Source organism: Nycticebus coucang, chromosome 6 (genome assembly GCF_027406575.1).
Source record: "Nycticebus coucang isolate mNycCou1 chromosome 6, mNycCou1.pri, whole genome shotgun sequence".
NCBI classification, from domain to species: domain Eukaryota; kingdom Metazoa; phylum Chordata; class Mammalia; order Primates; family Lorisidae; genus Nycticebus; species Nycticebus coucang.
Window position 1 is genome coordinate 80,815,192 of NC_069785.1, and position 22,475 is coordinate 80,837,666.

General features: G+C 47.0%; 1 protein-coding gene across 3 annotated transcripts; it reads left to right on the top strand.

Moving 5' to 3' along the window:
* Positions 1–427: 427 nt before the first annotated feature.
* On the top strand, positions 428–20,067 carry CHRNA3 (cholinergic receptor nicotinic alpha 3 subunit). Of its 3 annotated transcripts, none has more exons than XM_053594187.1 (7): positions 428–635; positions 2,235–2,374; positions 2,486–2,530; positions 2,660–2,770; positions 3,729–3,838; positions 11,877–12,888; positions 19,602–20,067. In XM_053594187.1, exons 1-7 carry the CDS (start codon positions 563–565, stop codon positions 19,728–19,730), a joined length of 1,620 nt encoding a protein of 539 aa, XP_053450162.1. In that variant the 5' UTR covers positions 428–562; the 3' UTR covers positions 19,731–20,067. The 3 variants fall into 3 exon arrangements, with proteins under 3 accessions (XP_053450162.1, XP_053450164.1, XP_053450163.1); XM_053594188.1 differs by having other exon boundaries at positions 528–635; positions 2,210–2,374; XM_053594189.1 differs by lacking the exon at positions 2,660–2,770.
* Positions 20,068–22,475: the final 2,408 nt, after the last annotated feature.

Sequence of the window (22,475 nt, forward strand, 5' to 3'; positions counted from 1 at the left end):
ATATTTAACAATGACTTAATAGCGTCACATGCTGGAGGTCTCTCAGGTGTTAGAGCCTCTCCCGCAGCGACCGCCTAGTCCAGTGGTCCCAGCCCCCATGCGGGAGCTGCACACGCCCCGGAAGCCAGGGACAGAGATTCGGCCCCTCTTCTTCCCGGCGGTGACGATCCCTGCTGCGGCGTGGTCCGGCGCGCAGCTGTCTGGACCGCTGCTCCGCGCTCAGAGGAAAGCGCAGCGCACCGGGAGGGGGTGGGGGGACCCCGCGCGCAGCCTCTGCCCCTCGGCACCGACGCGCCTCCGCGTCCGCCCCGCCCCGCCCACGCCCCAGATCCCGAAGCTTCGCCGCCGGCGCTCGCAGAGCTCCCGCGCGTCCGAGTGCTCGGGCGGTCCCGCCAGCGAGGCCCGGAGCAGCCCCGCGTGTCCCGCTCCCGCGGCACCGAGGGTGCGGTCTGCGCCGCGGCCGTGCGGAGGGAGGCGCTTTCGGCCCCGGCCGCGCCCTCTGCGGGCCCTTCGGATCCGCCCGCCCCGTCCACGCGGGGTCTCCGGTCCTACGGCCGCCAGCATGGGCGCCCGTCCTCTCTCGCCGCGGTCGCCGCTGCTGCTGGTGCTGCTGTCCCTGCCGCCGCTGCTGTCAGGTACCGGCACGGGCGAGAGGCTGCGGGAGGGACAGGCGCCCGGAGTTGGGGACGCGGGGTCCGAAGGGGCTGCGGGCGAGAGCCCAGCGCGGGGAGGCGGAGGGAAAGGTCGTGTAGGAGCGAGGCCGAGGCGCGGTTGCCGGAGCCTCGGAGCCCGCGTGGACTCGCTGCAGCCGGCAGCGAGTTGGGTGGGACGTGGCCTTCTCACAGGCGCTCGCCCGCTCCGGGGAGTCTGGGGCGCCAAGGAGGCTCCGGACTCGGCCTCTCATCCTGGGTCCAGAAGTACGAGCTAGAGTCCCCCTACCCTGCCGGTCGCCCTGCTCCGCGTCCGGGTTGCCCAAGTGGCGCGGCCAAGCGTCCTGTTCACCGCCTGCCACCAGCCCGCCTCGTCTGACGTATGGATGGGGCAGCTGTGGCCGGAGAGGTCTGAAGTCTCGTCCAAGGCCACCTGGGGAGGGGGGCGTCGCTGCGGTTTGGGGCCGGAGCAAGCGTGCCAGCCTTTCCTCGATGTCCCGGGCTCTCCGCGATCCTCGCTGCGTTACTTTGAGACCCCGAACCCGGAGCGCGCCCCCCGCACGGTTCCTAGAGAAACCTGTGGCCTGACTCTCCCGCTGCTGGGAGGCTCTTTGGGTGCCCTGGGAGGGCTGGGGGAGAGCCCGGCCCGGGCACTTGGCGGGGCTGCAGGGGTTTCCTGCAATCTGCTGGGAGAACGCCGTGGGGCTGTGCGCTCAGAGCGCTGTCGCTGCCCCCGCGGTGCTGCGGCCTCCCCTACACTCTCAACCGGCTCCCTGGGCCCCGCCTTTCGTTCCCTGGAAGGGTCGAGGGGGAACAGGTACCATTTGAGGACCAGAAGAAGGTGGATTAGATTCCCTTAAGGATTCTCCTCCCTCACCAGCTACCCCCTAGATCAGTAAGTGGGAAGCATCAGACCGCTGACCCAAGATGCCTCACCCATGCAGGCTTCTGAACAAAGGGGGCTCCCAAGGGTTTCGTAGAGATCACAGTATTTATTCAGGATGTGAAGACAACAGCTAGAACTGTGGGCTGCGCTCTGAGATGATGAGAGCTGTGTGGGCACCTCCGCTTCTGAGAGGGCTGGTGGCCAAACCTCTACAGGGTCCTGGGTGTGATGAAGGAAAGCCCTGTGGTTTCCTGGGCTGCAGTCTCCAGGAAGCAGAACACCTGGGCCTGGGGGGCCCTTCATCTTTCCACCATGGAAGCAGAGAGTGGCTGTACCTAGGCAGACTGCATTTGCACCACATCCCTGCCCTGCATTAGCAAGCTGTTACACAGGCCAGTGCTTTATTCCTAACTACCCTTTGAGGTGAGATTCAGATAGGTTTTCTTGTACACTCACTGGCTTCAGAGCCCAGGCTTGTAAACACTGAATGTGTGTGACCTGGTGGAATCCTCTCCCTTCTTGGACCTCAGTTTCCCACTGTAACTCAGAGGGGCAAAACTAGCCTGAAAGTCCAGGTTCTAAAGGGTATCCCCAGTAAGTAGAGGGGAGACTGCAAATGACTGATGCCCGCGGGGCAGGGGTGGAGGGTAGGGGTAAGTAATAATGTTCCTAGGGACCGACAATGCTGCTTCCCTCAGTGGCCAGTGCCTCAGAGGCTGAGCACCGTCTGTTTGAGCGGCTGTTTGAAGATTACAATGAGATCATCCGGCCTGTGGCTAATGTGTCTGACCCAGTCATCATCCACTTTGAGGTGTCCATGTCTCAGCTGGTGAAGGTGGTGAGTGCTGGCCACTAGCCATGGCCATGGGGTACAGGGCTTCTGGAGGAGCCTTCCCCCACCAAGCTTTGTTTTTATAATTCACCTGCCTGCTTTAATTTCTGTTTCTAGGATGAAGTAAACCAGATCATGGAGACCAACCTGTGGCTCAAGCAAGTAAGTACCAGGTGCTAAGCACTGCTGCCCCCTGGTGGCAACTTCTTTATTTGCTGTCAGAAGAGCCCCAAACCAGGCTTTGCTTCTGTGGACCCAGATCAGAGGCTGCTGACAGATCTGTCTCTTGAGGGGTTTGGGGTCGCAGGCACTTCTCTACAGTTCTCCTGGAAGGACTACAAGGCCTACTCCCTCCAGTCAGAAATGGACAGACTTCAACCTGGATACAGATGCTCCTCCATGGTAACACAGCAAAATATGCAGGCTTGGGATTGGAGCCCTGGCCCAGTATTTAGGTGGTCCCTTTCTCTTGCCAAAAACTCATGCTTAAGTCAGAATAAGATGCTGTTGTTGGTGGTAGGGTGGGAGTAGGGACTCTGGATTTTTCTATTTAGATTGAGGCCATGAAATTGACTTCCACGTGTCCTCCCAGGGAGGCTTTATCCAGACCTGCTGAGAGATATGATGGCCCCTCACCCTGCTGGTCACCCTTCTGTCAGCTGGCCAGCTGAGCCCTCAGTTCATGCAGCGTTCGTCCCCAGGAAGCTGGAAAGCCAGATGGGCACAGTGCTCCATCCAGCGTTCAGTGGCACATGTTACCACGGTGGCCATAGCCTCACCTCTCTCTTCTTGAGTCCTCCGGATCAGACCTTCCAACCTTTGTACCCAAACACTTCTTGGACCCTGATAGGATTATGGCTCCTTTCCCCAGAGCCTTACAGAAGCCAGTTTTGCTTACTCTGGAGGTGGAAAAGGGTTCTGTAGAAGACTGGAGCATATCTCCTCATTGGGGTTTAGTGGGGAACTTGTCTGGAAAAGGCCCTGGAGAGCCATTTCAGGGGATGTAAACAGCAGGAACTTAAGGCATAGATGAGTACTGGACACTGGAAGTGACCAGAGAAACCACTAATGGTCTCTATTTGACTGATCCCAGCCCATCTGGGTGGCCTGCATACAGCCATGGAGGCAGTGGCTCCCATAGAGTCAGGAGGCACTTGCAGACTCAGGCGAGCATTCTTCCCTCACTGCGCCAACATGAAAAATTGGGCCACATGGCCTATAGCAGAGAGGCAGCTCACTGGCCTCCGCCTCTTGACATCACCAAGGGCAGGGCAGGAAGTCACCAAGGTGGGTGATGTCAAGAGAAATAAAAGCAGGCTGTCCTTTTGCTGTCTCCTCCCTCCCTGCCTCCTCCCCCCAGATCTGGAATGACTACAAGCTGAAGTGGAACCCCTCTGACTACGACGGGGCTGAGTTCATGCGTGTTCCTGCACAGAAGATCTGGAAGCCAGATATTGTGCTGTACAACAAGTAAGGTGCTCAAGGCCAACCCCCTCTGAGGGCCTGCCCTCTGGGCCCACTGCGCTTACAGCCTGGCCTTCCTTGGGCCTTTTCCAAGAGGGCTTCATTCATTTGTTCATTCTGCAGGTTCTTTTTTTTTTTTTTTTTTTTTTTAATGTGTGAGACAGAGTCTCACTATGTTGCCCTGATGCCCTGGGTAGAGTGCCACAGCTCATAGTAACCTCAAACTCTTGGACTTAAGGGATTCTCTTGCCTCAGCCTCCCAAGTACTTGGGACTACAGGTGCCTGCCACAATGTCCAGCTTTTTTTTGTTGTAGTTGTCATTGTTTAGCAGACCTGGGCTGGGTTCGAACCCGCCAGCCTTGATGTATGTATCTGGCGCCCTAGCCGCTGAGCTACAGGTGCCGAGACATTCTGCAGGTTCTTATTGAGCAACTAGTATATACCAAGAGATGGCAGTGAGCTATGGAAAGCAGCTTCAGAGGAGGTCATTTGAGGACACTATCCTCTAATCATAGTCAAAATATCTGTTTTCCCAGAGTTCCATATGTACTTTCTCATTTGCTCTGAGTCTTATGCTGTTCATACTCCCTAAAATAACTTTCCCTATTTACCTGTGTGTCAGGGTTTTTTTGTGGGAACCCTGACATCGTTTGAATGCCAGGGGCATCTTGGAAAGCTTCAGGGAGGAAATGGTATTTGAAGTGGATTATGAAGGTCATGTAGGATCTGAGGAGAGGGAGAAGGAACAGGGGAGGGGTCAGGGAGCCAGGAGAGTATGTCATAGGTGGCCAAAGTTAACCTAAATGGCTGGACTTTGGGCTATAAGGCTGGAAGGATCAGGGGGCTAGCCCCGAAGGGTGGTGCGGGAGCCTGAGATGCCAGGGGAGGGTCTTGAATGTAGCATCTGTTACCAGCTGTACACAAATGTGCACAAGAATGCAGTACAGGGTGCCCTCTGTGCTCTCTTCCTTGAAAGAGAATGAAGGTGTTAGGGAAGGTCACAGCCACGTGAGCCTAAGTCACATAGTCTTTTTTTTTTTTTTTGAGACAGTCTCACTATGTCACCCTCGGTAGAGTGCAATGGCATCACAGCTCACAGCAACCTCCAACTCTTAGGCTTAAGTGATTCTCCTGCCTTAGCCTCCCAAGTAGCTGGGACTACAGGTGCCCACCACAACGCCTGGCTATTTTTGGTTGCAGTTGTCATTGTTGTTTAGCTGACCCAGGCCAGGTTTGAACCCGCCAGCCTCAGTGTATATGGCTGGCGCCATAACCACTGTGCTACGGGTGCTAAGCCCTAAGTCACATAGTCTTAGGGTTCCCAGCCTGCTGACTTGCACAGTTACCAAGGAGCTTTTTAAAAATATAGGTGCCAGGCTAGGCACAGGGGCTTATACCTGTAATCCTAGCACTCTGAGAGGCTGAGGCAGGTGAATTGCTTGAACTCAGGAGTTTAAGACTAGCCTGAGCAAGAGCAGACTCTGTCTCTACTAAAAATAGAAAAAGTAGTCAGGCGTTGTGACAGGTGCCTGTAGTCCCAGCTACTTGGGGGGCTGAGGCAGGAAGATTGCTCAAGCCCAAGAGTTTGAGGTTGCTGTGAGCTATGATGCCACAATACTCTACCCAGGGTAACAGAGTAAGACTGTCTTAGGAAAAAACAAAAAAAAGACACCTGCATTTAAAATATTTTCTCATCGTTCCTCACTGTCTTTTCTAAAGTTTAATATGTATTACATTATAAAAAAAAAAAATCTATATACTCATGCATAGGTCCTGTCACAGTGGGGCCAGGAATGTGTGTTTTCACAAAGCTGTCCCGAGAGCTGTGATGTCCAGCCTGCTTTAGGGATCACTCATCTGGCCTGTCCCCAGCATTTCTCCCATTTCCCCATGTCTCAGCATTTCCGGTGTGTAATGAGGCCCAAAGTGACTTTGCTCAGTAGATGTGTGGCAGAGCCAGGCCCAGGGTGGTCTCAGCAGCCCACCGTGGCTTTGGGGCTACCGTGAGCAGTGGGTACAGGAGGCTGATGTTATGATCAAGGTCTTAGCTGGGCACTCTCAGTGCATCTCTGCCCTTGATCCTCTGCTCTCCCTGGCGGCAAACACGCAAGCCTGCCATCAGACAAATACCTTGCTGCCAAGGCCTGGGGAAGGATTGATGGGCCCCAGTAGGTGAAGTGGGGTTCTCACATGCAGAGTAGGATGACTTACCAGGCCTTGTGATCCCAGCCCATCTGGGTGGCTGTGCCCCAGTTGTAGTGGAGAAATGGTGAGTCTAGGACTGGACAGGAAGTGGGTGATTCCTGCCATCCAGAGAAGCTGCTCACAGGCCAGTCCCTCACACTAGGCCACTTCCAGTCTCTGGACCTAGAAATCTTCCCACCAGTTTTGAGAAGCTTCTCTCTCCCTTTTTTACAAAGATTCTCCCTCTGCCGTTCTGAGCTTGCCCCACCATGGCGCCTCCAAAACTAATCTCTCTTCCCTAACCCCACACAAAACTGACACTTTCCATATTTAAGCACTTTTATTGGACTAATATAAATTTTAAGTGGTATTTTATAGTTTTTGCTAGTTTGTTCTCCAGATTTGAAAAATATTTTTGTACCTGTGCTTTAAGTGTTTTAATGATTAAACAATTTACAGCAAAACACTTCCTGTAGAATTAGTCTAGTCTGATTTTAGTGAATAAAAGCACTCTGTGTTTAGGTTTTTGTGCTGCATTAGTACAAACTAATATGTTTTACTATTAGTACTATTTGTTTTAGGGTTGGTCCAGGACTGGAGAAGCTGAAATTTTTGCTGAATTCTACTTCCTGGTCCCTGGCAAAAAGAAAAGGGAGTCTCTGCTGCAAAGACAGTCCTTGTTTTATTTACATTTTTCCAAGGAAGCACAGCATTTATCAATATGTTTCTTCTATATAATATATATTTGTAAACTGATCCTCAAAAGAACTGGGAAACAAGATAGAGTTAACTGGTTTGGAGAATTTTTTCCTTTCACTGGGAGTTGTCATAGAAATCTTATAGTCCAAAGGCTTTTAGGGAACTGGACAGGATGTAGGGGATTTTTGCTAAGCTAGACTTAAGAAAATGAGCAAACATTTTAGTATTATGTTTGGAGTTTTACAACGGTTTTCTTGCTGGCAGTCTTGGGTACTGTATGATTTATGATTTTAACAATAAGGAGAGACATAACAAAATGCTTCAAATTAGATAAGGAGAAGAGCAGATATCATAAGGAATTTCTTTGGAATCCATGCTGAAAATAACGTTTATAGAAAACCATCGAACTCATCTTCTCTCTCCTGGTTAGAACGTAAGCTCAAGATTGGCCCTCCATTGAAGGTTTCTCTTCATTTTAATGCCAGAAGTATCTTTTTCCTTACATTAAAATTTATCCTATGATATTAACTTACATAATCTTTGTAGGGAATACCTTTAGGTCACTTGGCTGGATATAAAATTCTAGGTTCCTGTTTTCCTTCCATGAAAATCTTTATTTTTATTTTTTTTATTATTTTTTTTTTTTGTAGAGACAGAGTTTCACTTTATTGCCCTTGGTAGAGTGCCATGGCATCACACAGCTCACAGCAACCTCCAACTCCTGGGCTTAGGCGATTCTCCTGCCTCAGCCTCCCGAGTAGCTGGGACTACAGGCGCCCGCCACAACGCCTGGCTATTTTTTTGTTGCAGTTTGGCCGGGGCTGGGTTTGAACCCCCCACCCTCAGTATATGGGGCCGGCGCCCTGCTCACTGAGCCACAGGCGCCGCCCAGCCATGAAAATCTTTAAAATGCTGTTTTACCCTCTTCTGGTATAAAGTATTGCCATCATAATATGCAAATCTATATTTTATTTTTCTTGTAAAAACAAAAGAGAGGCAAAGGAGACAATATAATCAGCATGCCAGGACCATAGATGTAAACGAGGTCTCTCCTGGGCAAATTGGGATGTTTAGCCATCCTATTGTCTGGTATAAGTGGATTGTTGTTTTTGCTTGGCTACCCAAGGGATTTTTCCCTTTTCCTTTAAAGTCTAATTTCAATATACACCATGTACATAATAAGCCTTCTTTTATTCCAGGAAAAAAAAATTTAAGTATAGTTAATCTTTTTTCTGTTCCATTCTTTTGATTTTCTCTATAGGAGAAATTTTTAAAAATATATATATTGGAATTTCTTTGCCTACATTCTTTCTATAATATGTTCTCCTAAATTCTTTTTCTGTTTAATTTAAAAGAACTTTTTCCTCCTTTTTGTCTTCTATTTCCATCATAGCGCTTTCTATGGTGTCCACTTGTTCTGATGCATCTTTCAATTTCATGTTTGTTTCCAAAATGAGGTTTTTCTTCCTTTTTCCTGGTTCTTTCCTGTGTTCATCAGTTATTTGTACATCCTCCTGTTGTTTTGCCAACAGAGAGCAAACAATGGTGAGGTCTAAGCAACTTATTATCAAACCACATGAGCTGATTACAGAAATGTCTGAGTGGGTACAGATGATTAGCTGAGTTATCACTTTAAAAAAAAAATTTTTTTTGTCTTTTCTGTTTCTGATTCATGCTGCTCTTGCACAGATTCTAATGATTTCTTAGTTTCTTTCAGCATTTTTTGTATTATCAGATTATTGCCAGCTGTACCTGCTCTATGCCTCTGTTCTTACGTTGTGTCCTCATCTGCTCGTGAGCTATTCAGTTACTTGAGTTTGTACTTGTCTTATGATATCTTTGTATGGGGTTCTGTTGCTCTTGTTTGAATAGTTGGCCCTTGCTGTTCCTGGAAGGGACAGGGTAAGTCTTCTCACTGAGAGTTCCCTCCTCAGGTATATAAGGTGACACAAGCCTGGCCCCCTCCACAGTCCATGAGTTGCTGCCTCGGGACACCAACTTCTCTAGTTTCTGAACCTCCTATCTCTTCTCAACTCTAGATTCCTATCCTGTTCAATTTGGATCCCACCACAGAGCCTTTTCTCTGAGTGGCTGTCCTTTGGAAGGGGGGTTTTGAGAGGTATTTCTGAGATCCTTGAGAGCCCACACAAGCCCTGACTTCTCAGCAGCCCCCGGTGGACTTTCATTCTCGCCCACAACGTGGAACCTGTGGAGCCCTCTGTGTTTCACTGTTCCCCCTCTGAGCATCAGTGCAGGGAGGGGTCCTCTGCTGTGAAGGAGCATTTCTTAGAAATTTCTGTGTCTGGCCCTCTTAGGGCATGAGAACTCTCCATTTCCTTTCCCTTGGCTGTGTCTACCTGGCGGCTAATCCTATGCGTCCTGCTGGTGGCACTGGTCTGACTCTCTGAGGTCCCTGAGGTTTACGGCACGCCCGCCGTGTAACCTGTGTAAATGAGGTTGTCAGTAGGTCTGCTCTCTTGCTGTCCTAGTCACCCTGTTTTTCTGAAGGAATTTAGAGAGTTTTGAAAAACAATATCATCAAAATCTTTCTCATACCACTCAATACCCTCATCCCATTTATGTTCTTAAGCTTCCCTTGTTTTAAGTGATACCTCAGGCAGGGCATGGTGGCTCACACCTATAATCTCAGCACTCTGGGAGGCCAAAGCAGGTGGATTACTTGAGCTCATGAGTTCGAGACCAGCCTAAGCAAGAATGAAACCACGTCTCTACTAAAAGTAGAAAAACCAGATGGGGCATTCTGGTGGGAGCATGTAGTCCCAGCTGCTCAGGAGGCTGAGACGAGAGGATGACTTGAGCCCAGGAGTTTGAGGTTGCTGTGAACTAGGATGATGCCACGACACTATGGCCTGGGCAACAGAGTAAGGCTCTGTCTCAAAAAAAAAATTTTTTTCTTAAAGTGATAACTCAGCTAATCATCTGTACCCACTCAGACATTTCTGTAATCAGCTCATGTGGTTTGATAATAAGTTGCTTAGACCTCACCATTGTTTGCTCCCGGCCATGTCTTGGGCTGCCTACGTGGGTGTAATCTTCATTTATATTTTAGTCATTCATTCTGCCGGCAAATATTTGCCAAGTACGCTTTATGTGGCTGGTGCCAGGCCGGACCTGGTCCCCAGCTGAGTCTTCCTATTCTTTGTCTCCCCATGGCAGAGAGATAACGAGCCCCAGGCGCACACAGGCCTTCTGAGCTGGGGAGACCCAGCCAGGGCTCTCTGGGCAGCAGCTTCAGTGACCATGACGCCCAGAAATGAGCACATATAAAGCATGGCAGCCATGCCAGGTCGTCTCTGGTGTACATACTTTGGGCACACACACATTTTTTGTATCTCCTCACTTGGGGACTCAAGTTCTGAATGGCCAAGATTCTGCCACAAATTCTTTGTGGGACCTTGAGAAAGTCATTCCTGTTCTCTGACCCTCAGTTTCCTCTTCAGCAAAATGAAGGGATTGGACTAGAGCAGAGGTCAGGAAATGTTTCCTGTAAAGAGCCAGAGAATAAACATTTTGGGCTTTGTGGGTCGTGGGGTCTCGATCACAGCTACTCAGATTTGTCTTTGGAGCTTCAAAAATAACCGGAGACAATAGACAGCAAATAGGAGTGGCTCTGTTCCATTAATAAATTTAATTACAGAATTGGGGGCAAGCCTATGGGCTGTAGTTTGCCACTCCTTGGACTAGACCCTGGGCCCTGAAGGTCCCTCAGTGCTCTGACCCTTTGTCGATCCAGAATGCTGTAGGAATGCTGTTTAGGAGGCCTCTGTCTTCCTGAGGCTCTTTTCAAACGTTTGTTTAGCCCAGCCTTCCCTGGGGCCCTCAGCCACCAAATGTGCTGAGTCCACTTGGGCGCTGTGTGGCTCCCGCCTCCATGCCAGTCCTCTTCCTCTTCCTTCTTCCTGGGAATAATCTTCTGGTGGGGTCCTGAGGGCAAGGTGGCAGTGAAATGTGGGCTAAGAATGTGTAAACTCAGCAGGGCACCTTTGGGGCAAACCAGCTGACCAGAGTAAGGGTGGGTAGTGGCCTTGATGTTGAGCCTTCACATATAAAAGACTTTCCTGCTCAACCAAGGCTCATGAGAGAACCAGAGACTAGTGAGGAGAAAAGATACACACCAGAACATTTCCCTTCTGTTCTCACAGGTTCTTAGTGTTTGGGTTTTGTAATTGTTTTACCTCTTTGCAGGTACAAGGCAAAGGGGTGTGGTGGTTGCTCCCCTTTGAAAAGCATAAATGTCCTTGCATGCAGAATGCTAAGAAATCCAGTAGGGCTAATCCAAGGAAGCACCAAGAAGGCTTCCTGGGCAGGGACACTGTTATGAGATGACCTTGTCTGGCCACTGTGGACGGAGTGCTGAATGCAAAGCTCCAGGGGATTGAGTTTATCATCAGCAGACCTTCGGCTGAACACAGTAAGAAGGCTCATCTAAGAAAGTGTATCTTAAAAAGAAAGTCAGGGCACACATAGGGAAAAGGGAGGAGGAAGAAATGTGGGGAGAAGATGGGCACAGATAGGAAAACAGAAGGTGAAGAATCCATTGTGTTGAATTTGGAAGACAAGGAGAAAATGTGATTCATTATAAAGCAGCACTGGGAAGGGGGAGTGTAGGGAGCGGGAGACTTGGGATCCAGGGATAGGGTTTGTAAATAAACTCATCTGAAGAGGTTCAGTTTAACGGCAGGGGCCTCCCCTGCGTGTTCTGTCAGTCCCTTCCAGCTGCACAGTCTGGTTTCACATACATGCTGGGTGCCCAGTGCAGACTGAATGTGGAATGGTCTAAACCATAAGGGTCAAACTGCAGGGACAGCCGGTGGCAAATGTTCCTAAAGCCTGTCTAACTGGCTCCAATGTGATGAGTTTCATCTCGTTTTTTTAATTAAAAAGGGACAAAATCCTTTTCTAGCATTTGGGAGTGCCCCTGTAAGTATCAGCATGGAATGAACCTGTGACAGTGCTCAGATTGTTGGGGGGAAGGGTGCCTGGGCCTCAGTATCCCTTGGTAATGAGTGGTAAACTGGGTGACTTTTTATGGCACTTCGAGCTCTGACCACCTGCAGCTTTACAAATCACACTTTGCCATGAGAAGTGGGACTGGCTGGCCAGGCGGTAGTGACCACGTGTCGCTGTTTGTCTTCGCAGCGCTGTTGGGGATTTCCAGGTGGATGACAAGACCAAAGCCTTACTCAAGTACACAGGAGAAGTGACTTGGATGCCTCCGGCCATCTTTAAGAGCTCGTGCAAAATTGACGTGACCTACTTCCCATTTGATTACCAAAACTGCACCATGAAGTTCGGTTCCTGGTCCTACGACAAGGCAAAAATCGACCTGGTCCTGATTGGCTCCTCCATGAACCTGAAGGACTACTGGGAGAGCGGCGAGTGGACCATCATCAAAGCCCCAGGCTACAAGCACGACATCAAGTACAACTGCTGTGAGGAGATCTACCCCGACATCACGTACTCACTGTACATCCGGCGCCTGCCCTTGTTCTACACCATCAACCTCATCATCCCCTGCCTGCTCATCTCCTTCCTCACTGTGCTTGTGTTCTACCTGCCCTCCGACTGCGGCGAGAAGGTGACCCTCTGCATCTCCGTCCTCCTCTCCTTGACCGTGTTCCTCTTGGTAATCACCGAGACCATCCCCTCTACCTCACTGGTCATCCCCCTGATTGGAGAGTACCTCCTGTTCACCATGATTTTTGTGACCTTGTCCATCATCATCACAGTCTTCGTGCTCAACGTGCACTACAGAACCCCGACCACGCACACGATGCCCACGTGGGTGAAGACTGTGTTCCTGAACTTGCTCCCCAGGATCATGTTCATGACCAGGCCAGCGAGCAACAAGGGAAGCACTCCGAAGCCCAGAGCCCTCTATGGCGCTGAGCTCTCGAATCTGAATTGCTTCAGCCATGCAGAGTCCAAACGCTGCAAGGAAGGCTACCCCTGCCAGGATGGGATGTGCGGTTACTGCCACCACCGCAGGATCAAAATCTCCAATTTTAGCGCCAACCTCACAAGAAGTGCCAGTTCTGAATCTGTCGACGCTGTGTTGTCCCTCTCTGCTTTGTCGCCAGAAATCAAAGAAGCTATCCAAAGTGTCAAGTATATTGCTGAAAATATGAAAGCACAGAATGAAGCCAAAGAGGTAAGGAAATGGCTATTCATTCATTCAACAATTATGTGGGATGACCTTGTGGGGTGAGGCATAGGGTGGGGGTTAAGAAATTAGACACTGGAGTGTGACCTGTGTTCAGACCAGTTATATGTCCTTGGATATGTTACCTTGCCTCTTGGAGCCTGTTTTCTCATTCGTAAAATGGGATGATAAAGCTTGTTGGTATTGGTCCCTTGGAATTAGCTGCTGGGCCGCTAGCAGTCTGGACCATTAAATACCTGGTGCTAAGGGAGAGTAGATTGAGAGGCTGGAAAAGGGCATGAGACCAAAGCTTCTCCTGTCAGTATTAATTAGCTGATGTTATATTTTAATTTTTACTTTCCAATTGTGTGTGTGTTCCCTTTGAGGTACAATTTATGTGTAGTAAAAGCACATACTTCTTAGGTGTATATCTCAATGAATTTTTACATTATATGTACACCCATGTAACCACGATCCAGGTAAAGATACAGAACATTCCCAGTGCCCCAGAAAGTTTCCCAGTAGCCCTACCCAGTCAGTATCTACCTCCCAACTCAATAACCACTATCCTGACTTCTTTGACATTAATTACTTTTACCTATTCTTGAACACATAGTATAAACCTGTGCCTGGCTTCTTTCATTCGACATGTCTTTGATGTTTATCCTTCTTGCTGTTTTTTTAATAGTGTGTAATATTCTACAATATGACTATGATACTGCCTTCTGTTTGTTTTACAGTTGTTGGGCATTGGGTCATTTACAATTTGAAACTACAGTGAATAAAGCTGCTATAAAGGTTCTTATTCATGTTTTTTGGTGCACATGTACACTGATTTCTCTTGGAAATATACCTAGAAGTGGGATTGGTGGATCTTTGGAGAGATGAATTTTTAACCTTAGTGGATAATGTAAGGTTTCCAACGTATTGGAACCATTTGGCACTCCCTTGGCAATGTTTGAGAGTTCCTGTCCTCACCAACATGTGTGAAGTGGTATCTCACCACTGTTCTATTGGTGCTTTCCTCTTGAGTAATTATTAGGGCTGTTTTTCATTTGCTTATTGACCATTTGGATATCCTCTTTTGTTAAGTATCCATTCACATTCTTTTGCCCTTATATCCTTTCCCTTTTTTTTGAGATGGGGGATCTAAGTTACCCAGGCTAGTCTTGAATTTCTGGCCTCAAGCAATCCTCCTGCCTTGGCCTTCTGAGTACCTAGGGCTACAGGCATAACTCACTGTGTCCAGCTCCTGCCCATCTTTTTAATGGGGTGAACTTAGTTCTATTTCCTCCAAAATTTTTATGCTTGAACTTAAGAACTTGGAATTTATGTCAAGTGCTAACTATAGGAAAGTTTTACACAAAATAACATCACATCTGGCTACTCTGTGTCTCTCTGTATACTGCCAAAGTCACCAGGACCACACTCCACTTGGTAATTTTATAAAGAAGCTCTGCGGTAAAATTAAGTGGCTCTGCCTTAAGTTGTTTATTAGCAAAAAACTAATTACTAGATAATTTCAGTTCCTGATCCACAGTAGGTAATTAATATTAATAAGGAATGTCTGGAGCCTCTTTTATTCAGCTTTGAATGGCATACTAAAGTAGATGAGCCAGAAGGGAGACAGCCACAGCTGCCTTCACCTCCCCTCTTCACCCGGCAAGCTTATCTCATGGCTGTAACAGCAGAACCTCCAGCTGATCCCAGTAATTGAACCCAAAAGGCACTCAGTTGAAGCAATTGTTGGAGAGTAAGTAAAAAATCAGTGAAAATCTCTTTTGCAGACATTATCTTTTTTTTTACTTATTTTTATTTTTTTAATTTTAATTTTCTTTTTGAGACAGAGTCTCACTCTGTCACCCTGGATAGAGGGGCTGTGGTGTCATAGCTCACAGCAACCTCAAACTCCTGGGTTCAAACTATCTTCCTGCCTCAGCCTCTTGAGTAGCTAGGACCGGTGCCTGCCACAACATCTGGCTAATTTTTCTATTTTTAGTAGAGACAGGGTCTCACTCTTGCTCAGGCTGGTCTTAATACACCCACCTCGGCCTCCCAGAGTGCTAGCATGACAGGCACGAGCCACTGTGCCAGGCCACTTTATTCATTCTTTGAATAATCATTTAAGGTAGCAATGATTTTACTAAAGGTTGAGGTCTAAGTATCCCATACCACACTCTAGCCTTTGTCAGGCTATATTAGAAATTACCTTTGTTTCAAAAATTATTTACTGGACACTATACAAAGTGTTAGAATTTCAGAAGGGCCTAAGACATGGAAACAGACATGTTAAAAATTATAAAAGGGAGGTCACAAACATAAATGTGAGGCAGGTAAGTTAGTGAAATGGCCTGAAATGTAGCAATAGGAAGGGGGTGGGGTCTTTGGCAGACAAGTGGCACATGGTCTATCTCAAGGGGCAGCCACTGTCCACCTCTGGTCTTCTAGTTCCTCAGAGGAACGTGGGCCTATTATTGCCCAGCAGGCCACCAGATTGTAACCTCTCTGTAGAGGGAAGCAGGTGTGAGAGTGTGGGGGCCCACATGGCACTCAGAAGAGTCTCGCGGTCTGACGGATTTCTTCTGTCCCTCTTACTGAATGACTGACACTTGGACAAAAGTTTTCCAGAGATATTTTAATTTCCCACATCTCTAGCTCTACTCTGGCTGATTTTAACTGTCCTTGGCTCCCACGAGCCTAGACTGAAGCCTAGGTTGCTTTCCCAGAGCCCTCTCCTGAGGGTGCCAAGAGCCTGCGAATGTCCCTGGATACTGTCACTGGATCCTATGGTGAGGAATAGAGTCTGGCCTGTCCTGGCTGTTCTCTTTTTTAAGTTCACCTTGGTCATCCCCTTAGGCTCATACTTGGTCTTATTAGTAAGGAGTTAATTAGCAATAATACTCAAGTTCAGAGTTAGGTCTAGGATTGGGTTACCAAATTAGAAAATTAGTTAGGCAGCTCACCTGTGGAAGTGCTCTTGTTTGACAGTGGCAGCTGACCGCTCAGTGGCTGACCCACTGTAGGTCTTGGAGATGCGCACAGATCATAGCCATGATCTTTTGAGCTAATAATTGAGACAGCTTATTTTCTGTTTGGTTAAGAAGTATAGATACAGATAAAATTTCATTCCAATAGGAGCCTGGCTTTTGATTAATGATTTATTATCAATTTACGTGCATCATAATTACTATTCTATCAGGGTTAAATTTCTGCCATTTTTGTGTTTTCTGTTTACTCTTTTTTTCCCATACCAGGTGAGTAACGTGCTGGGTGTGTTCTGTGTTTATTCTTCTGTACCTGTTCCTAGCTGATTGAACCCAAGATCCCTTTTCCATCCTTCAGTCTCTTAAATTTCTCAGTATCTCTATCTTACATCCACCCACTCTCCTTCCCCTCTGTTCTTCCTCACCATCTTTGGCCACACTGGGTGTTGCTAGAGCTTTAGTTCTGGCTTTTTATGAATATACTTTTTTGTTTTGGTAACTCCTGTTTTTAGTCTACAATGAACTTTACTAAATTTACTTAGTAAATTATTATTCACATACATATTATGGTGTCCCCTGGATTGATTTCTCTAATTATTGACATGCCTTCCCAAAAGTATTTACGGGCAAACCTTCTGAGGCCTGGAAGGCTAAAAAATATATTGTACCCTGACTTTCAGGAGATAGTTTAGCTGGATATAAAATGCTAGGGTTGAAGTTCTTTCTCTTGTAATAAATACTTAAAACATATTGCTCCACAGCCTTTTGGCTCTGTTTCACTCTTGAAAAGTTTTAAGCTAGTCTGAGTGTTCGTTTTTTGTGAATAATGGATTCTGTTTAGAAGCTGTTAGAATTTTTTGTTTGTAGGGAAATCTACTGACATCAAATACCTTATGTCTAGGTAGGGGTCTCTCCTAGTCTATTTGGATTCTTATGAGTCATTTCATTCTGAGGTTCCCATAGTCTTTTATTTCAAGGAGATTTAAGCTTCTGATTTCTGTAATGATTCCTCTGCCCCCGCCTTCCTTTTTCTTTCTCTGAGTTCCTGTTGCACTGTCCTGAACACGCCTATGTATAGCTCCCCATCCTTACCTTGTCCTGCACACTTCTCATCTCTTTTCCTTTCTCCCACCCCCTGCAGAGTCCCTCGATCTCTCCTCCCACCTCCTCCCACCTCCCTGCTTCTTTCCTGGGCTGCATCTACCCTGACAATAACCCCACCTCTCAAGTTCTTTATTGACTTTCTGTTGTTCATACCTGTTATTTGCACTTCTTTAAAACTGCTTGTTCTTACTTCATGTTTCCAATATTCTCTTATCTCTGAGAATGTCATTTCTTTTTCCTTGACACAAAGTCTCACTTTGTCACCCTGGTAGAGTGCTATGCAATCACAGCTCACAGCAACCTCAAACTCCTGAGTTCAGGTGACTCTCCTGCCTCCCAAGTAGCTAGGACTATAGGTGCCTGCCAAAACACCCTGCTTTTTTTTCTTTTTTTTAGAGACGAGGTCTCGCTCTTCCTCAAGCTGGTCTTGAACTCATATGAGTTCAGGAGATCTACCCATCTCAGCCTCCCAGGGTGCCTGGATTACAGGCGTGAGCTACCACACATGGCCAAGAATGTCATGTTTTTAAGTTCTTGACCTGCTCCATGAATGTTCTTTTAAACAATTAAGTTGGTGTGTTTGTGGCCTGTAAACTCACTTTCCCCTGGGGATGTCAGCCATCCTAGCTGAATTGGGTTTGAGGGAGAGACTAAAACCCAGGCTGTGCAAAGCTGAGGGCCCACACAGCCATAGACTGGGCTGGATACCCTTTCAAGGGTACTGCCTCCCCTCCAAGTGACCTCAGTGATGTCTCACTATCTCCCTTCTGGCTCTGATCTCCTCCAAGGTTCTTCTGCTGGCCTGGGTCCTTGGGTCAGTCCTTGATGTGGGGAGGGGAGGAGGGAAGCCCCAGGCACTACCAGTCAGTGGCGCTCCTGGTTCTCTGCTCTGTCCTTCAGCCAGGCTCTGCTTGGCTCAAAAGTTTCCCCTGAAGCTGCATTTCTGGGTCCGGAATGGGCAGTTGAAGAGGCAGATGATGGGGGAGCAAAAAGTGTGACTCCAGAGCCCCCTCCAACATCCCCCGCCCAAAGCCTCAACCCCCATCATACTGTCCAGGCCACATCTTCCCAGGTTTCCAAGAGTCCTTAAAGCAGAGTCTTCTCTTGCTTCTGGGCCAGCTCCAGGGTTAGGCTAGCCCCCTGTTTTCCCTAGCCCATTTGCCTGTGACTCATTAGTTCCAAAGCTTCCAAAGAATGGCCATTGTCATTGTGCTTCAAGGACTTCAAGCATTAGACGTCAGATTCCTGTCCATCTACTCTGTTTGCAGCACTGTTTATATTCATGTGCAAGACGGAAGTTTCATCTCTCTTCACTGGCCTAACCCACTTGTGAGTTGCTGTCAGATGGAGATTTGCACTTGGATAAGGGTCATTTGTAAAGTCAACACTAATATCAAATAGGTACTATTCATTAAGGACTGTGCTGAAACAACCTTCTGAGGTAAGGACTGTTCTTTTATCCACATTTAGAGTTGAGGACATCAAGGGTAAGGAAGGTGACAGGACTGACCTAGAGTCTCACAGCTAGAAAGGAGCAGAGCTGGGATTGTGATCCAGGTTTGTCTCCAGGCCAGGTTTGCCTGCCTGGCCTCTTAGAGCCCAGGTTTGGCAGCAGGTGGTGGGCGGGAATCACATAGCCTAAGGTATATTTGGAGCACTCATAAACCAGTGTTAGGAATTCAAATAAAGTACCTTGTGGTAAATATGGCTTCATAATCCTAATTTTACCTATGACTTCTTTGCTTCACCAAGAGGACATTTATTCAAGCTCATGATGATGAAATGGAATCCTCATTTCCCAACTCCATTTCAGTGCACTTAATTAAATTACTAAATTACATGCTGCCTATTATGTGATTATTGCTTCAAAATCAGTTGATTCGTGGGTTCTGTCTTTCTCAATTCAATTATGGTTTCTTTGCTTTCTGAATTGTCTAGGAGTATAATTACCATACCATTCTACTTCCTATTTCAAGCCCCAGTTGAGGCTTTATTATATACAATTAGTCTTGCCCTTTCTTCCATCTTTTACTTTATTATCAGCGATGATTTCTGATGTTCAACTTGCTCTGTTTAACTGTATAGAGTTTCACAATACTTTGGCCTTACAAGTAAAGATGAATTTGGTCAGTGGTGCCTAGTAGAAGGGGCAGTAGGAGAGAAAGGGCGAGGATGGGCTTGTCCTGATGTGCTGTTGTTTTTGGAACACATGTTAACAGGAAATTCTGACTAGAACTGGGTAAGAAGTAGTACTTTAAAATGGTAAATGATGTTGGATTATATTAGCCATTCTAATGACGGCCCAGAATCCTATCATTGGAAAATAAGTAACTGGTTTTACTAGCTTTATAAAATTGAAATTCAATTTAGAAAAATTAGATTACACATACATTAAGAAATTTCTGATTTGAAACAGCTAACATGTCAGCTATTTTATACATGTTTCTCTACTATGTAGGGAAGAACTTGGGAACAGTAGATTTCCTCAGACCATATCAATTAGGGAAAAGGTTTCTTGCATATTGGAGACAAAGTGGGCTTCTCCTACAACTGCAACATACCAGTATTTGCACTTTGCAATACTCCACTTTACTTTTTCCTTCATGATTTTTTTCTTTTATTTTTATTTTGCAGATTCAAAATGATTGGAAGTATGTTGCCATGGTGATTGACCGCATTTTCCTGTGGGTTTTCATCCTGGTGTGCATTTTGGGGACGGCAGGATTGTTTCTGCAACCCTTGATGGCGAGGGACGACGCGTAGCTGCTGGTCTGCACGTGGGCAGCAGGGCTGGGGAGCCGCTGTTTCTCACTGGTGACATACTTTCTATTATCGAGCTTCCAGCTTTGTCTTTTTGGCATTTCAAGCTTCACTTATTTTCCAATTTTCTTGATATTTGTAAAAAAAAAAATCATGCAAGAAATATATCAAGAGTATTTATTGTGGGTAAATGAACTTTTAACTAGCTTTTTTGGTAAGGTTAAAAAAGACAAAATACAATTCCTCTGCAGTGATAAGTAATACACTGAACACATAAAAATCTTCCCTTTTTTAGTTGTTGAGAAATAACGATAGAAAAACTTGCTGTTCAGAAATGTAAAAATGCACACAGCTCAGTTACTGCAAATCTCCCAGTGGTTTTTCTTATTTAGCCCATAATCTCCTTGAACTTTTATACTATTTCATTAATACCCCACCACTACTATTTCTTACCACGCATTTCTTCTTCTTCTTTTTTTTTTTGAGACAGAGTCTGACTTTGTTGCCCCAGTGGAGTGCTGTGGCATCATAGCTAACAGCAACATCAGAGTCCTGGACTCAAGCGATTCTCTTGCCTCAGCCTCCTGAGTAGCTGGGACTGCAGTTGCCCATCACAATGCCTGGCTATTTTTTTTCTTTTTTTGAGTGGGGTCTGGCTCTAGCTCAGGATAGTCGCAAACTCATGAGCTCAGGTGATCCACCCACTTGGCCTCCTAGAGTGGTGGGATCACAGGTGTGAGTCAGCACACCTGGCCTCATTTCTTATTCTTTATTGTTTTGCAAGAGTCTAAGGCCTCATGCCTCCTTTTCAGGGGGCCTCAACTGTTTTTGCATAATTCTAAATTATTATGCCATGGAAAATTATGCCAAGCTACTCATTCATTGTTAATGAGCTGTCTTAGTTCATTAAGTAAAGTGGCTTAAACCAAGTGGCTTATAAACAACAGAAATTTCTTACAGCTTTAGAGGCTGGGAGATTCAAGTATCAGCAGATTCAGTATCTGGTGTGGGTCATCTTCCTCATAAAGGGCACCTTCTAGCTTTCTCCTCTCATGGTAGAATGGCTAGTTAGCTATCTGGGGCTTTTTTTTTTTTTTGTAGAGACAGAGTCTCACTGTACCGCCCTCGGGTAGAGTGCCATGGCATCACACGGCTCACAGCAACCTCTAACTCTTGGGCTTATGCGATTCTCTTGCCTCAGCCTCCCGAATTGCTGGGACTACAGGCGCCCGCCACAACACCCAGCTATTTTTTTGTTGCAGTTTGGCCGGGGCTGGATTTGAACCCGCCACCCTCGGCATATGGGGTCGGCGCCCTACTCACTGAGCCACAGGCGCCACCCGGGCTTTTTTCTTTTTAAGAGGTCTCACTGTGTTGCCCAGGCTGGAGTGCAGTGGAGAGATCATAGCTTACTGTAACTTCAAACCTCTGTGATCCTCCTGGCTCAGCCTCCAGAGTCGCCAGGACCACAGGCATGTGCCACCACAACTGTTTTTTTGTTTTGTTTTGTTTTGGTTTTTGGCCAGGGCTGGGTTTGAACCCACCACCTCTGGCATATGGGACTGGCGCCCTACTCCTTGAGCCACAGGGGCCACCCTTGTTTTGTTTTTTAAGGTACAAGGTCTTGTTATATTGTACAGGTTGGTCTGGAATTCCTGGCCCCAAGTGATCCTCCTGCCTCAGCCTCCCAGAGTGCTGGGACTGTATCATCACACATAGCTAGCTCCCCCACAATCCTGCTTTCTACTACCACACTGGGGATTAGGTTTCAACATTTGAATTGGGTGGGGGAACATTCAGGTTCATAGCATGAATCTTTGTGTTTCTCAGCCTTAGCACTTTTGATATTTGGGGCTGGATAAGTCTGTGTTGGGACCGAGGGGGACGTCCTGTGCATTGTGGGGTCTTAGCAGCACTCTCACCTCTACCCACTGGATGCCAATGACATGCTCCCCTTCCCAGTTGTAACCACCAAAAGTGTTTCCAGGCTTAAACGTCCCCTCCAGGGGCAAAACTTCCCTGATGGAGAAACACTGCTTTAAACAAATTAAGAAAGAATGTCACATACTATACTTCTGAATCCTATTAACCACTGGCAGAGATGATGATTCAGAGGCCATCTGGGTCTCCTCACTAGCCATTGTTTTTCCTATGCAAAAATAACACTGACAGTCACAGCCCACTTATGACTCATGTTTCAGTAAGTCAAAAGGAAGGTTCTATAAAATTTATACATATAAAGGGTAAGTAGCATCAATGGCAGTGTAAGAGGGATCAGGAATATATACAAACTAAGACAGCTAACAGGCAATTTAAATTCATCAAGGTTTTCATGTATGAAAGGCATTACATATTTGCCTACGATAAAATGAAAATTAGAGTCCCCTCTGCCTTTCAATCCAAAAAAGTGAATGACTTTTTTTTTTTTTTTGAGACAGTCTCACTTTGTCACCCTCAGAGTGTCATGGCATCACAGCTTACAGCAATCTCAAACTCTTGGACTTAAGTGATTCTCTTGCCTTAGCCTCCCAAGTAGCTGGGACTATAGGTGCCCGCCACAACGCCCAGTTATTTCTTTTTTTTAGAGATGGGGTCTTGCTCTCGTTCAGGCTGGTCTTCAATCTGTAAGCTCAGGGCAATCCATACCCACCTTGGCCTCCCAGAGTGCTGGTATTACAAGGCATGCGCCACCACGCCCAGCCTGAACTTAAATGTCTTACTTATTAGGCGTTTGTTCTTTCAACAGCT